The sequence below is a fragment of the Cydia pomonella genome, chromosome 11 (assembly GCF_033807575.1).
Source record: "Cydia pomonella isolate Wapato2018A chromosome 11, ilCydPomo1, whole genome shotgun sequence".
Classification (NCBI taxonomy): Eukaryota; Metazoa; Arthropoda; class Insecta; order Lepidoptera; family Tortricidae; genus Cydia; species Cydia pomonella.
In genome coordinates, this window is record NC_084713.1 from 6,257,711 (window position 1) to 6,275,360 (window position 17,650).

At 38.0% G+C, this 17,650-nt stretch overlaps 1 protein-coding gene across 1 annotated transcript; it reads left to right on the forward strand.

Annotated features, from left to right (window-relative positions):
* Positions 1-1,521: 1,521 nt before the first annotated feature.
* Positions 1,522-11,770, forward strand: LOC133522703 (serine/threonine-protein kinase PAK 3-like). The gene is made up of 2 exons (XM_061858119.1): positions 1,522-2,392; positions 10,390-11,770. Exons 1-2 carry the CDS (start codon positions 1,696-1,698, stop codon positions 11,181-11,183), a joined length of 1,491 nt encoding a protein of 496 aa, XP_061714103.1. The 5' UTR covers positions 1,522-1,695; the 3' UTR covers positions 11,184-11,770.
* Positions 11,771-17,650: the final 5,880 nt, after the last annotated feature.

The following is a 17,650-nucleotide window of genomic DNA, read 5'->3' on the forward strand; positions in this document are numbered from 1 at the left end:
CATTACCCGTCACACCCGTCTGGACCCGGCTTAAAGATGGGTCTACGCTAGAGGAGCCGAGTACGAGCGGAAACGTTCTGGGCGTCACTTCGTACGCCCAGTGTGTGGACTTACAAGGAACCTACAACGATCACTGTCCTCGAAGGTATTTCTCCCCTTTGTGTTCATCAAAAAACCGACAATTGGCAGAGCACAGTCGAGCAGAAGCAGCATTTGGCTCGTGCTCGACTGTGCTCTGCCAAGCGCGCTCTTCGAAGCTTGTAGGACGATCCACACTACACAAATTGTACTCGACTCAACTCGTGCTCGGTTCGTCTAGCGTAGACCTACCTTAAAGCCGGGTCCAGACGGGTGTAACGTGTAATGTAAGATTACGTGTAATAATAATGTGTGGACGGCACTGCGAGCGCCTTTGTGTTCGCGATAAAAACCGACAGCCGATCGGACACGCAGAATTCACACACACGTCCACAGGCAGAATTTCTGTTACATTACACGTTACACCCGTCTGGACCCGGCTTACAAGAAGAGCGCCAATACTGCGGGACCAGTACGACCATAACCTTATTCGAAGGTCATTTTAAAATTGACTGCAAATATAACCTTGAATTATTCATCTGAAAATCTCATTCACAAAATCATTTGTTTTTGATAATAGGTACGTGGGTATCCGCTAAAAGGACAGAATTTCCCAGTACTTTCTTAAATAAATTTCGCGGTTAACTATTTCAAGTAGTCGGCCTGTAACGTCTCGCACAGATGTTGTTAGATCTAAATTAAGCTTATCACTGGCCATTGACCCTTCTGGTCCGCAGATCGGGCCGCGGTGTAGGCGGATGAAGATCGGCTAATCTGCGCTGAGCCAATTACGAAGTAAATATTTGAAGATTATTTGTTATTGTCCCTTGTAACTATGTAAGTTTTCACACCAAGTGTAGGTGTGGATTAAACGCACACTGCGATCTAATTAACTAACTTCCTTTTTAGGGTATGTACTTTCCTCTTAGAACTTCTGAAAATTAACTCCTTAACCAGACTTTTAAAGAAACTTTTAGAATACTATCCTGAATTTTAGAATACGGACTCTATTTTCAATATTGGTCACCACTCATCGAATTACCGTACAGGATGTATCAGGTAAACTGTATCTGTTTGTAATGTTTGTTTACAATGATGAGAAAAGAAATATCTCTCGATATGATTCAAATACTTTTTTCGCGCACAGTGGTCACCATCGATTGGATGAATCATCTTGAGATTCCGGTTTTTATCTGCACAACAGAATGCCAACACTGCGGAATAAAAACGTTCCTTTACTAGTACTGAACGCCAAGAACTTGCAACACAACAAAGCAAAATAAAAGTATTTTTAAATAGTAATGCTTACAAAAATTCATATGGTACATAAATTAACAAAATATTAATAAGATTACTGTATTTAACTAGTCTCAAACCTAGTTGTAACATTCTGATACGGCGTTAATTGTTTATACGTTCTGCGTGAATCAAGACGCTGTCCAGTTGTCCATTTGACAGATACGTGATAAGTACCATTCGTGATTGCAAGCCACTCCTTTGGTTGATAAATTAAGTAATTTCTTAAATGTATCATGCAAAGAATTTAGATTTAAGTGTACAGTGACGTTATATTGAAATGGTCTAGTGATTGATAAGTGTTAAAAAGACTGAATCAAGATGACGGGGCGCTCGAGTCGAGGAGTGTTCGGTAAGCTGTTCGCTAAGAACAAACCCACAAAAGAGGAGCGAGCTACGGAAATCGGTATGCCCACAAACGTTAAACAACACATACATGTGAGCAAGAATTCTGAGACAGGGATGCTGGAAGGACTCCCGACATCGTGGCAGCGGTTGCTAAACACACAGATCACTCCCGCGGAGCAAAATGAAAACCCAGACGCGGCTGCCGCCGCGGTCAAGTTCCACATATACACCATCAAAAAAGAAAAAGCGCCCAACGAGCCCTTCAAACCGTTCGTGACGGAGCAAGCCATCACAGAAGAGGACTTAGAAATAGAAAAGTTATTAGATAAGAAAAACGCTCACCAAAGTCAAGATTCTGACCTGTCTTTCGGGCAGAGCAGCGAGGAAGAAGTGCAAAGCGAGTCCTATGGTGTACGGCAAACCATGCCTGCGGCACCCACCAAGCATGGCATGAAGAAGAAAGATGCCATGATGGACCTCACAGCTGTAGTTGAAGACCTCACCCTCATTGGGCATGAGGCAGAAGAGAGCCCTATATTAAGGAAAAAAGAGCTTGTAAATGCAACTCTAACTGATGAGGAAATATATGAGGAATTGAAGAGAATTTGTAATAAAGATGATCCCTACATGAGGTTTGAAAGGGTTAAAGACCTTGGTGCTGGGGCCTCAGGTAAATATTTTTTGTTTTTCTTACTGGATTTTGATTAATTTTGTAGCCCCTTGGGTGCTGTTTTATACCAAATTTTGTTTGTCTTTTTTAATCATTTTTCTAAACCAACAAAAAAGAATCTGTTTACCTCCTGTATGAATGTCTGAACCTGTTATAATATGGATACTTTTTGTATTTAACCTAACCTATGCTATGATTCAATTGAAATCTGAAAAAGTATAAAATAAACAAACAAAACAAATTACCTTTATCAATTCTATCACATTCCATTGATTGATATTATAGTTGGAATTAACTTGAATAGACAAACCAAAAACTTGAATTGGGTTCATTCCAGGTTTATGCTGGTTTGGATTTTGTTTGGATTAACCTTTCATCTGCCGGAACGCGGATCCACGGTAGTAGCTAATTAATTATGAATTAGAATTCAATACTTACTGCACGGATCCACATTCCAGCATATAAGAGGTTAAGCAAAAAAACCAATTGCTTGCCCACCTTAATAAAAGAAAATATCACCAGATACATTGTCTCCAATGTTACAGCTTAAATGGGTAGCCTTAATTACTTGTGAGTTCCTGTAATTGGCTTTCTGTATTAATCTTGTTGTCCTATTGTAAGTTTAAAGCTGTTGGTTCTCCTTAACATAAACAAATAAATAAATAATTAAAGATAAGACACAACTATTGATTTCTTTATTTATGAAGCATAAAAACATATACCTAGTAGTTTTTAACCATTAATGAACACAGCAAACTGTCTACTTACTTTGGCAATGTAGTTAATAACGAAATATACAGTTTAAGCTCCATATAATGTCACTCGATACAACTATTCACTCCCAATAATGTCAACATTTGTTGGCTATATTTGATTTACTTTAGTATTAATTTCTCTCTATATAACGAAAACTCCATTGCATCAAAAAATGTCTTGAGTGTCACTATATAGAATTTACACTGTATTTATCAAATTATAGAATTTAATTTCCCTCAAACAGTCTATTTTCACACTGGTACAGTGATATTATTTCAATTTAAAGTGTATCTGTTAAATGATTATTTCCATAATTGCCAATAAATTTTAATTAATTAAAACAAGCCTTGTGTACTATCACACAACACAACTGTTGACCCATTTAGGGTCCTATCAAAATGGGTTGTTCAATACTTACTCTACGAAATTTCCAATTTAGCTAGAACCCAAAATGGCTCAACAATCATGTGTATAATTCTACTTAATGAGCAATATTAAATGTTAATGAGGAATTTGTTAAGATTGACAATCCCACTGCAATTACTTCTCTTATGCAACTACTGTCATCATTACTTGCAATAGCTTAACAGGTAGAGATAAGGACAATGAGGTTACACAACACTAATAAATAAATAACAGGTTTATAATTACATGAAATTAAATTAAATAGGTACCATGAAATGAAAAAGACATTATTAACACCAAAAGTAAAAAAAAAACCTAGTTGTTTCACGATGCCCTTTGCTCCTTAAAACACATTGAATTTGATTTAAAAACCATTATTACACAAGTTTGCCCACTTGCAAAACAAATAATTATTATTGGTTTATAAATTCGTCAAACTGACTCCCACACCTTCTTCCTTAATAAATTCGTATTGGTTCGCAACGTTGGTTGCTCCCCCTTAGACAGTAAATTCGGGGATGAAAATACCCTTTTATAAGTTATAAACCAGCTGGGCTAAGATGGTCGGCTCTTTATCATTTGTCACCATGCCTGTCACGTTCTAACAAATATTAGTATAGTCAAGTTAACGAAAAGTATGGAAGTAAGTCGTGTAGTCGTGCTTTTTTTGGATTCGTTAGATGGCGCAACTAGATTATTTCCCCCGAGTTGCACCGTTTCTATTATGTACGGAAGACCGTTAAATTTTAGGTATAAACTATAAAGTGCCGTAATTTTGGAGTAAATTAAAAGCTATTGGGTTCAAGCTAAGTAGTGTATAGAGAACACCTTGGTGCATAGTATATCTTAATTAAAAAGATGTGCAATGTATGATACCCTAAAAAAAATTTTATTTTCGATTGCGGCTCGAGGATAAGTCAGTCGGTTGGTGCAATCTCAAGTTAAGCTTTTTAAAGCATTATAAACATTCAGTTAACTTTGCACGCCTGGGCAAATTATGGAACATGTATTTTTAATTATTTTGTACATTGTGCTTCGGGGGAAATTAAGAGAGACGTGAAAATTTTAAAAACGGTACTTATCTAAAGACACTACATTTGCACTAAATAAAAAATAGATTTTTTTTACCGGAAGTTTGTCAAAAAGTAAATAGAATTAATCGCAACGAACTGCAAGCGAAGGTGGTTGGCCGCACGCGGCGCGGGGCGCGCGGGGCGGGGAGATAGCGCAGCGCGCAGCTAGGGTTTGCAATATCCGACAATTTTTCGGATCCGGATACATAGAAATAGGATATCAAGAACGACTGTCAAACTTCAAAAGTGCGACCAAAAATGAAATGCAAGTTTGTGCGTAAATTGTCTATGTGAGATCAAAAATAGTGATGTCATGTTACAACATATTAATAATCTATCGGTGTTTGACCGCTTTATCGACTACTTATTCAAATGTGTTTGATTGTATAAAAAAATGTTATACGAGTAGGTATGAAGGCGCTTCCTTTAGGGTCATATAGGGCCCAAAAGGTGCCTTTGATGAAACCAGCACCATATTTTAGTATGTTGTTAAGCATGTTATTTTGACAAAAAAACCATCGGGAGACAGTTTCTAACGTGGTTAAGTCACCAGTTATGACGTCATCAAAATGGCCGGTGCCGTGTTCAGAATATTGCGTATACCACAGAAAGTATATCACATGTAAGCTTGTGTGGGGTGTCATAAAAAGCAAAATTAAATGCGCTACATTATCGTTTATACATTTGACCTTGTAAGTACCATAGTTTGCGAGAAATTTTAAGTTTTATTTAAATTTTCCCGAAAAAAAATCCGTTTTTTGTTTTCATCAACTTTACTAGTAACTTTACAGGAAAATATTGTATCAAGATATGAATGCTACATTAGCAAGCTATTAAATTCCATTAAAATTTTGAAAATCGGTTTATAAACAAGCAAATTACACTATTTTTGTTCCATACCGGATGACACCACCAAGAGTCGGATGGCTGTTTCAATACAATTTGCAAGGCAAATGATGTTTAAGTAAAGGTAACTTGCTGAACGATATTTATAGTAAAGTAATATTTTCGATAAAAGTATTATTATGAAAATTAAGAATACTGAGATCGTTTTATTGTAATTTACTCCGGATCTAGCTAATTAAAGTTACACACTAATTAAACAATTTTTTTTTTACGTGATATTTTGTCCCAGAGCATGCACCTTCGCATGCGCAAAGCATAGTGTATTTAAATCCGTGTTTTACTCACCCACACCCTGTACAGCGTTCTTTGCACTTGCAAGACAATAGCTCCTTGCAGCTGAGACTAGCATCAGGAAGGGTTTTCTACAAAGAGGTGTACGCTGGTCCATCATTTTTGTTTCGCCAAGCCTAGTTGCAAGAATCTAGCATTTGTGGGTCGCTATTCAGGTAAATTGGTCCCAATGTGGGTCTGTTAAGCCCTTTTTATATGCTGTAAGAGAGCATCCTGTTGAAGGAATATACTCGATCGCTCTGTTTTTAGGGTTCCGTAGCCAAATGGCAAAAAACGAAACCCTTATAGATTCGTCATGTCCGTCTGTCTGTCCGATTATTTCCTAAACAAGATCCTCCTCGCAGTATTTACATTACCTATTTGTGTCACTACTGGGTGTCACTACTATATGTAGGGTTTGCAATTAGAATATTGTGATATTCTAATTATTCGAATATCCACCAAAATAAAATCCTAATAAACGGATTTAGATAACACAGAAATAACGTTTTTAACTATGTTTTAATACAATGATATTATCCCAACCAATTTTAAATGATTACTTGATTATTATAATAGCTAACATAATGTTATCTCTAAAACCGTACTTAATAAGGAGGGTTTATATCTGGATTAGCTGGTGCATAGTTGGAAATACATCCAATGCCTCACCTCGTGTTCATTCGTCATGAAATACTAACTATGAAAGCAATACTTACTTACTTCACTGGATTAGTGACCCAAAAAGAATCTTGGCCTTTGACACAAGTACAACGTCACTCTGCTCTATTCTGCACCACTCCACGCTAGTTGGATACTCCGAGGGCGTTTTAGGGCTACATCGCTCCTATCTTCTCACAGCCCGATTCTCTCCCGTCCACTCCAAGTGACCAAGTCTGCGAAGTCGTGCGGCTATAATCTCGCTAATTATATTGGGTGCCGCAACTAGCTACTCTAGCTCCCTATTTTTCCTACGCTTTCATCTTCTCTATCTTCATCTCTGATAGGTCCCAGAATATTCCGCCAGAATTTCGTCTTCTTAACTAAGAACTTGTTCTTTTTTTTCTGATTCAGAGTCCAAGTGTAATACTTACCGATGCCATTCATCAAAATCTAATTATTGTCTTATAGACTTGAATCATGGACAGTCTTCTGATCAGCTTGGATACTAGAACTCGGTGAAGCGCTGCTGAGCATCTTAGGGCATTTTGGATTCGAACATCTATCTCCTCTTCCCGATTACTTTAGGTAGGTCTTTTCTTTTCGATCTGCGGTGGCAGCATGGTTCTATTTTTATCACTTGTCACTATGCCCTTCATGACAAATGATAAAGAGCCGACCATCTTAGCCCTATTCATTTGGAGATATTCTAGTGGTTGATTATCAGACCAATTTTCTCTCCTTCCTAGCCTTGGCCTCCAGGTCGCTTTTGTTTTGAGCCTATAGCCCCAAGTCATCAGGATATCCAATGATCTAATGTTTTCATTAAGCAACATTCGCATTCATTGTATAAAGTTACTGCGTGACATGATGTACTTATCAAAATTGATGTGCTGTTAGTATTTGAATTGCTTAAATATATGAAAATACTATATTTAAATGACAAAATTATTCATAAATTTCATTAGAAAATTGTTTCGGTTATAGGTCAATAACCATATTTAACGGATCCGTAATATCCGGATCTTATGACCCGCTAGATCCGGATCTTATAGTTGACGGATATCCGGATATTTCGGATATCCGGATCTCAAACCCTACGCGCAGCGATTGTTCCGAGACAGTTTGTTTGACACTTTTGACGGGCAACGAGCACAAATCTTTCTTCTGGCATTAAAACGGAACTATTGTTTTAAACAATCATTGAGTGAACTAAGTAGTCTAACGTTTTCGTAAGTATATGGAAAAACGCGATTTTTCGAATTTAACAAACATTGAGCGTAGGTTTTTTGACTGTCTGTCTGCATACTCAGAAACCTTTTACGAGAGGTATGGGCATTGTGAATGTCATCTCGCTCTGTGTGGTAGGGCACAGCACAGCGGATGTCATTCCAGATCTAGAGCAGAGCCCAACTGGGGAAGTACCTCCACTTTACAGAAAATCGCAGTCAAATAACACTAGACCCTACTCATAGTGTTGTGTTCCTGCCGGTGAGTAAGGTTGCCAGAGCTCAACGAGGGGCGGGAGGGGGTTAGGGTCGGCAACGCGCATGTAACTCCTCTGGAGTTGCAGGCGTACATAGGCTACGGATACTGCTTACCATCAGGCGGGCCGTATGCTTGTTTGCCACCGACGTAGTATAAAAGAAAAAAAAAATCATACTATTTTTGCAGTACGTACATGCCACTACTCGTGCCTCAAGAGCCGTGCTTCGTCGGTGCATCTACGCGCGTTCCTTCTCTTGCCACTAATCACGCGCTTGTCGCTTCTGTGTATTTATTGCTCTACGTTTTTGGTACTTGATTACAAAACTGCATGTTCCGTATAAAAATGCCAATTTTTTATGGGGTGCGAATGTAAACAAAATCAAATGAATATGATTGCATCAATTTCCAATAGTATTAAAATTTCCCCCGAAGTACAACGACAGTAAAACATGAAAAACTACTTTCCGGGTGTCGCACCCTGGTGCGAATTTGACATTGGATTTAGATATTTTTTCTAATTATTTACTCAATTTGCACCGAGTACATTACTTTCCCCAGACCCGCAATGGCCAAAATAGATTTTTTTGTATGTTGTTTTTTTTTTACCTGTTCCGTAGCTTAAATTAACATAAATAACACGTGCGAATTTAGATATAAGTGTTGTAAAACGTACGCCAAATTGCACCGAGTACACCTTTTTTCTCTTCTTAGTTACAACCATTACATTATTTTCAGCCGATTTCACCCCTTTCCGGGGGGGTGAATTTAGTAATGATTGTATAAAGTTCGATTTTTAGCCCATACAAAACAATCCGTAGTGATTTTATTAGTCCTTAGAATTAGTTCCTGACTTTAGTGAAATTTGAGTTAATTTGACCGTACTATATGTAAGCGCGAAAGTGACGGACATAGTGACAAGTGATAAAAATGGAACCATAATACCGCCGCAGGGGTCGATAAACTAAGCTCGCGAGCCACATGCGGCTCTTAGTAGATATGGCTGTGGCTCTTCATCATCAGGCCTTGCACATCTTTACAGATGATTTAAGCAGAATCTATGATCTAGCGACAGCACCGCTCGTTGCTATATAAACCGATTCTTGAACGGCGTTCTCGCCCACATTTATGGCAAATAAACTGAGGGTCCGCACCGACGCGACCCTCATCGCGCATCTGTTTTATGTGGCTGGTCAAGACAATAAAAAAAACTTTCATATTATGGTATGCATTGGGTAAACCAATAGGAGCAAACGAATCCTAAGCGACTTCCATATGTTCTATTTATTGGATGACATGTAGGTATTCAATGAGAATATCTTTTCCGTGACGCCAGTGTCACTGCAGTGACGTCCAGCGACGTCAGGCGAACACACTGTTTGCATTTATTATCTGTAGAATAAAATGGGAATTACCCCTTTATATTAATCTATACTCAAAAGCAATAAAAAACATAGTTGTGTGAAAATATCCATAAGAGCGTCCGCAACGTCGCGGTCGCCCTAAAAAGTTCACGATTACAATGCCCGTTTAGCTATCGAGGCTTGTGTTTCGGGTCGAGTACAAGTAGTTGGTTTGGTCTGATAGCTCAGTTTTGAGCGATCAGACCGGTATTCCGAAAGGTCTCAAATTGGACTTGCAAGACGTGGTGAACTTTTATTTTTCGTCAATTATAAATTTGCTAATTTTTCATTCTAATATTAGGTTTTATCATCTGATATTAGTTTACTCTCTCATCAACAACGTAACGTAACGTAACGAACCTAAACTGGTTGTAGGTTAGGGTTGCATGCATTGTTCTTATTACATTGTCAGACCAGCTTGATGGTCCAATAACTTTCCATTGCCACTGGATTAGTAAGTTAGAAAAATATCAGCTCAATTTCTCCCTAGCTAGTAAAAAACATATTGCTAACATTGCAATTGCTTGTTGCATCTAAAAATTGAAACTTTCTCATTGACTAACCTATTACTGTGACAGCCAGCCTTGTAAGAGCATAAGTGTGGGCTGTGCAATCTCAAGCAATAAATTCATTTAAATCTGTCCAAGAAATTGCCTTGCGCCAACCAGACTGGAAAGATCTTCAAATGACACTTATCTAATCTAGTTCACCTGACGAATTACTCACTGTGGCGCTCTATTGCCACTGCTATTATGAGTGTGACATTGAAAACATTAGGTACATTCCTATCTACAGACATGGAGTCGAGCATTTTTATGGATAACTTGCTATGTGCATTGTCCCTCTAAAACAGATTTGCTTAAACGCAAGCGTGTATGCGAGTCATAACTTATGTGGGTCAATGACCAGTAACAGCTAGTTGTACCTACATGGCGATCTTTAATTTTTTACATGGATCTAATTATTTATTTATGTGACTACGCATATTACCCAATCGCTAGATGATGTGGTTATTTAAAACTATATTTATCTTCAACAGGTGTGGTGTTTGTGGCGATTGACAGTAAGGACAAGTCGCGGGTCGCGATTAAAGACATCGACCTCACGAAGCAGTCCAGAAAAGATCTCATTCTCAACGAAATTAACGTGCTCAAAGGTTTCAACCATAAAAACCTGGTCAATTTCCTTGATGCGTTCCTCAGCTACGACCATCTATGGGTCGCTATGGAACTCCTCGATGGTGGGTCGCTCACAGATGTAGTGACAGAGGTCGTGATGAAGGAGGGACAGATCGCCGCGGTCTGCCGCGAGACCCTCCAAGCTATAGCCTTCCTACACTCCAAGGGCACAATTCATAGAGACATCAAATCTGATAACGTACTCTTAGGCATGGACGGAAGCGTCAAAGTCACAGATTTTGGCTTCTGCGCAAACATAGTCGGTGACGAGAAACGACAAACCATGGTAGGTACGCCGTACTGGATGGCGCCTGAGGTAGTCACGAGAAAACAGTATGGGAAGAAAGTTGACGTCTGGTCGCTTGGGATCATGGCTATCGAGATGATAGAAGGCGAGCCCCCGTACATGAAAGAAACTCCGCTAAGAGCGCTATACTTGATAGCTGCTGTGGGACGGCCAAAGATACCGAGGTGGGAGAATTTGTCGGCAAACTTCCAGGACTTTTTAGACAAGTGCCTTCAAGTAGATGTTGACCTTAGAGCGACAGCTGAGGAGTTGCTAGAACATCCTTTCCTGCGCTGCGCTATGGAACTGCGGACGCTAACGCCGCTCATAAAAGCCGCGCAGAAAATCCTGCACAAGAACTTCGAGTGAACCCGGAAACTTCCATTCCCTATTTTGTATTGATACAGTTTTGTAGCAGTTTTTTAGAATTTGTACAATGAGGTGCCAAGGGTATTTTTCGATTGGTGTATGACTGATAGAGGTTCGTTATGATTGTAAAAGCTTTGCACTTTTGTGCGCGATGACAATACGACTATTTACGATTAGAAACGCCAGTAGGATTTATAACTATACGCGTGTTCATGCTCTAGACGTTAAGAACCGTTGATGCATAAGCGTAGAATCACAAGATTATTTATTTTGACAATACTACGGCTCGTTTTAGCTTTTGTCTTATCGTCACGTTGGTGCAGATAAGTTATCGCCTCCGATTTAGATATGTAACATCACTAACGTACCTAGAGTGATGTTTCCCATTTGATATTAAGTAAACTTTAAAATTATATGTGTACAACAAAAAATGCCATAATGGATTTTAATTATTATTTAGATTTGGGTTATAAAATTTAGTTTAAGGAGATAACGTTTTGTAATTTGATTAGATACTTAAAAATACGACATCTGTCCAACGATAGCATTTTCTTACAAATTTAATGGAATTGGTGCGAAGTTTTTATTTATTTACCAAAAATGTACATAAATGTTGAATGTAGCTAGTCTTAAAACATATATTGTAAGCTCTGTATGCTTTGATTTCTATATTTTTCTACCAGACTTTGATCGTTTTATCGCACCTGATATTATCGGCATTTAATCACATTCCTGACATTTCTAAAAAACAGACTGGATTCCAATAATAACTAACCCAAAAATATAACAATATATCGAGACTGTAATAGTGATAGACTGAAATAATATAATATTTTGCTACTCCATTTTTATAATACGAATGATGCCAAGAAAGACATTTTGATATCCTCAATCGATTTTAAAAGTTTGAATTATTTTTGGCACACAAGTAGGTATTGGTACATTCCTAATGTGGAATACTGCCAGATCAGTTTTTGTGATCGCACCATCTATAAATGTGAGATATCTATCAATACCTACTAGAAAATGCATTTAATATTAATAACTCGTATAAGTCCTAATGGAAGCTAAATTGGAAATGAAAAAGGAAATTGAATTGAAAAATGAAACCTTATAAGGAAAAATACACTGACGTAATATAGAGACGTATCACAGTTTGATTTATAATAACAAAGATCGCGATATAACAACAGTATGAATATTTATATCTGAATTAAATTGATTGAATTGAATTGATATACCTATCAAAAGTAATAACACGTACACATTATGAACATTTTAATTATAGTTCATTGATAGCTACTATTTCCTCTATCCTGTTGGAAGTACGGAGATGCTACATTGCTACAGTCCAACAGTAAAGTAATAGGAACAAAATAAACTGAAATGCTGGATTTTCCTCTATGAATCATAATTATTTAGTGTATCGTAATATTTCAAACTACATTTTTACCTTTTAAGCTAGGTTGAAATTGACATAACAGTTCTTATAACTTGTTTTAGTTTTAAACTTCTGCAATACGTAATCCTAAACTGATACATAAAAACTTAAATTCTTGTCGTTTTATTTGATGCACTGTAGTGCCCTTACTAACATGTGTTATTTGAAAATGGACCATATAACCACGGATTAAAGTACATGACTGTACAATACAGTTACCTATCATTAAGTCTTATCGCTAAGGGCATTCTTCCGTCAATTCAACTCAGATTTTTATGAATTACGTCATGCCTTTAGGGCAGACGAGTAAAGTAATTTTTAGTATTATTTTTTATCAGTATCCAATATTGTATTAGTTTGAAAATTAAAAGTTCTTAGTAACATCACACAACGCCGACCTAATTTTTTATTTTCTAGGTATAAGTATGTCTTGCTATTAAGAGTATTATATTTTAATATTTCTGCAATATTGTTTCCGAAAATGGCGAAAAAGATGCGAAAGTGTATACAGCGCTCAAACAAATTCGTCCTTTTGTACTTGTATTACAGCTTATTATATTTAGATATTATCTAATAGCAAGATGTAATAATGTAACCTTCTTGGCCGATCCGAATAATGGGATCCACAAACGTCATCGATAATTGCATGCGACTTTTTTTATATTACGAAAAGCTTAATTGACCACAATCTGATGGTAAGTGCCTATGCGGTCTAGGATGGACAGCATAGCTTACCTAGGAGATGTCTATTTACTCTCGATTGGATACATTGAAGGCTACCGAAACGCAAGGAATTGGATCAATCGATCAAATATGTACCGCAATTAATCAAAGATCATAAGTCGCATGCGATATCGGTGAAGTATGTAGAGGCCCTCAATAGTAGGTACATTAAAGTCGGTCAAAGTGTAAAGGCTTTATTCGTGTATCGTGGCCTCTGTAGGCCTGCCGTGAGTGCCTGCTTCACATGAGGCGTGCTGTGGTACCAAGGTGATATAGGAAAGCCACTGTATAAATAATGTTTTAAAATATAAGTTAAGGTCCTTAATGTTATGTGAAATCATATGTTATTTGTAATTACTTAATAGAACACGTGTTCACAATTGAAATAATTAAGTCCGATTCAACATAGATACCGATTTTACCAGACAGGAACCAATATTATAAATCTGACTGGATCAAGAAATCCTTATAATTGCCTTGGTGTAGCAGAAGCCATTTAGGCTAAGAAATGAAATTATATGCTCATAATTAGAGATCACCGTTTCTCGCACAGCCAACATACATATATGACAGTCTATCATATGTAGACTATAGTTAGGTATCGCAGTTAGGACCTAGCTGTAGCCGCACAACGAATTTTTTTCGGAGCTAGATGCTATGCAATTAGTTTTATACACCTATGACACTTTTGAAGCATTTTTATTATATGCCTATTAAATTATTTTTGTAAAATGTTTCATGTGTTTTCTTTACTATCTACTCAAGGCGTCAGACCTTACTTATTTTCTCATGAATAAAATGTATGGGATAATGTAGTGTTAGTACTTATGTACAGTCGCCATCAGATATATGGTAGCGGCCAAGGTACTCAAATATTTCGGAGCAGCATTAAATTTCAATATATTAGTTACGATAGATAAGGTCTATAATATCGAACCATATAATTCGCCATAAATTTGGGAGCAGCGACTTTTCAATTAATTCGTGACATACAATAAGATAAAGATATCGTAACAAACAGATCGTCAATGGTATCTAAGCAGTCAAGGTGATCATAAAGATCGGAACATTTATAGAAAATGTACCTTAAGTTTGTGTAATACAACTTAAAGTAGTTAAGATTGGACCCATGAAAATAAGGTTTCAGACAGGCATTAATACTATGTTATCAATACTTTAAATTTAGAACGAAATTGTTTGTTGTGACATTCACCGAAAAGAGTGTGGACTTGTCATCGTGACAAAATACCTATGTTTCCGTCTTTTTCGAATTAGACAATTTTTTTTACAAAACTAAATGCCTACAAAATCGTTGTTTCGACGCAATGTCAAAATTGGCGGGCGTAGAATGAGTAGGTAGCTTAATTTCGTCAAATTATGTCAGATGTCAGATGCTTAATGGCGTAATTGATAGTCCCTTGACTATTAACCTTTTCCACGCCAAAGACGTATATATCGGCACCACAGGTCCAACGCCAAAGACCGATATATCGGTCACCCACCACAGAGCAAAATAGTCCTACATGCACACGCATAAAGTTTAACTTCATTTTTGACATTTAGATGTCGTGGCATCTGAGTGGTAGGTTTTGCGTTTGACATGGCGTCGAAAAAGTTAAAGCACAAAGTCATGGGTTCAGATCTGATGTAAGTAATGGTCTAAGAGCTGGCCACGTCAGATGTGACACAATAATGAGAGGTTTGTAATCAGTCCAGTTAGATTGCATAACCATCCTTATTGCTAGATCCGGGCATCTGGCAGCTTTTAATGGGTGGAGATCAGAGTGACAGACCAACAAAGTTTTTAAGTTGAAAAAAAGTAATGACGCAATAGGTAAAAACTGCTAAAGTTGTGTCATTTATAGAGAACAGGGCCTATATTTTAACATTAGAACAAAAAACATTGTGTATTATTGCGCAAACAAGAACAGTAGGCGAGTAACCAAAAATTACATTATACATCATTTGGCACTACTTCCGCCAATCGAAACCTTTAGATATTATATGTATAATCTAATTAATTACATAATTTTTCATAATATTGGATCAAAACCAGAACTCTAGAATTTATTTTCTTCAAGTTATTTGCTTTCTTTTACCTCCACCACTTTACAGCTGCCAGATGTCCGGATCTAGAAATAAGCATAGTATTGCAAACTAACTAGAGGGGTTTCGTTGCTCTCATTATTGTGTCATATCTGACGTGGCCAGCTCCCCGTCTAAGTTAAAATCCATAATTCCACGGACTGATTTGACAGCTCCTGGCATACAAAGCGATTGTCAAATGTATGAAAAGAGCTGTCAAATCAGTCCGCGGATTTATGAATTCTACCTTATAAGTAGTTTTGCTTTTTTTTGGATAAAAATAACATTATTATTTCCTTTATTCATTTTCGTTCTTAGGCTACGTTTTACATTATTATTATCGTGTATGTCTTTCCCGACCACGGAACAATGGTGTTCCGGACCTTTGGGAGGCGTATGCGGAGCCGAAGCCAACGCGCAGAGGCCCTTTTGACAATTTAATGAAAAGAGAGGGGTACACTAAGCGACAGCACCCGCCATGGTGTAAGGACTATTGAGAGTTAATGGAGTCTAAAATGTACTAGGCTATTGGGTGAATAGTATGGACTGATTACTGGGCTATTGGATGAAGAACCGGACGCCTGCCTAATAAAACGGTATCCAATTTTATTTCCGGCAGACGGTGACTCGCCCTCCGCAAGATGGGCCCCCATAAAAAGCGACATCAAAGATGGCTCAAGGGCAACACCGGTGCGGGAGCTGGGGGTAGAGAGGTGTCACTGGACTTTAAACATATAGCCAACTCGCCACGTAGGTTTCCACATCTACCCTCGAGAACAAAGCTCTAGCGACCCCACTCTGGACAGCCGGCTAAGGCAAGCCAGAGGCAGGGGACCTGTCCCACCATCCGACAGGGCACCCCAGGGGCACTCAGGTACGTGGAGTCGCTACTCTCCAACAGCTCGCCACAAGCTGCCCTGCGTTGACTGATTGCGCTGGTGAAAACCAGTGGGCGATGGGGTCGTCACATCCCTACGCCTCTATTGTCAAGGCGATAAAGTGCTTGTTCGCATATTTTTGAGTACCCTGGCCGCTCCGATGTATCTGATGGCGACTGTACAGTCGCCATCAAATATATCGGAGCGGCGAAGGCACTCAAAATATCTGAACATGCACTTTATCGCCTTGAGAATAGCGTTGTTCAGATATTTGTGACCACCTTGGCCGCTCCGATATATCTGATGGCGACTGCACTTAAAATGATTAGTATAGGTATCTAATATCTATCACGTTTGAATTGTTGATCAAGTACTAGAACCTACTTGGTAATTATCTTTCACGTGCGAACTCTTTTAACTCGCGTAGTCCTACTTCAATCTGCGTTCGATATTTGATTTCTTCATGTTTTCTTGGTTTTCTATATTCTTGACGTTGACAACTTCCTGCAATTGTTATCCTCGTAATATTTTATCGAAAGTAGACTGCGAAAATTGTTATTTTAATCTTTAACAATTTTGCCCACGACCATGATACCCTATCGCGTAGATATTGAAATAAAAAAGAAAATTATACAATTGCGGAATGATGGTCTGCCTATAACAGACGTAGCTAATGAAGTTGGAGTTGCAGTAAGTATTGTTTACTATACATACTTACAGAATTTAAATGCAAAGGTTATTACGATAATGATTTAATAAATTAAAATTTTATTTCAGAGAAACACCGTGTATCGATGGCTGGAGAGATGGCAGCAAGAAGGAGCTTTGTCGAATCATGTATCTTTTGGACGTCCACGTTCTACGACACGGCGTCTAGACATGGATATTATAAATCAAGCTCGTGAAGAAAGATTCATAAATACCACCCAGTTTGCAAACCAATACCAAGTATCGAGCAGTACCATACGACGGCGTCTAAAAGAGGGTGGTTTACAAAATAGAGTGCCAGCAAGGAAACCGGCACTAACTGATAGACACAAAGAGGACAGGTTGCAATTTGCAGCTAGGTATTTGAATCATAATTTTAATAAAGTCATTTTTATGGACGAAAAGGTGTTCTGTTCAGCAGATAATGGCAGAATGAGTTTATGGAGACCAGACAATACGCGTTATCTGGAGCAAAATGTAGTGCCTAACCGCCAGAGTGGGCGTATTACAATTGGATTTTGGGGCTGGATGTGTAAAGATGGCCCAGGGGAGCTGGTAGAAATTACAGGTCGTATGAATGCGGTGGATTACAAAGAAATACTTGAGGAGTCGTTTTTGCCTACTGCCCAAAT

Bases quoted from the DNA above. Each gene is read 5' to 3' on its own strand.
- LOC133522703 (XM_061858119.1), top strand. From the start codon at position 1,696: ATGACGGGGCGCTCGAGTCGAGGAGTGTTCGGTAAGCTGTTCGCTAAG. The intron at 2,393-10,389 runs GTAAATATTTTT...TATCTTCAACAG, and splicing joins CCTTGGTGCTGGGGCCTCAG to GTGTGGTGTTTGTGGCGATT.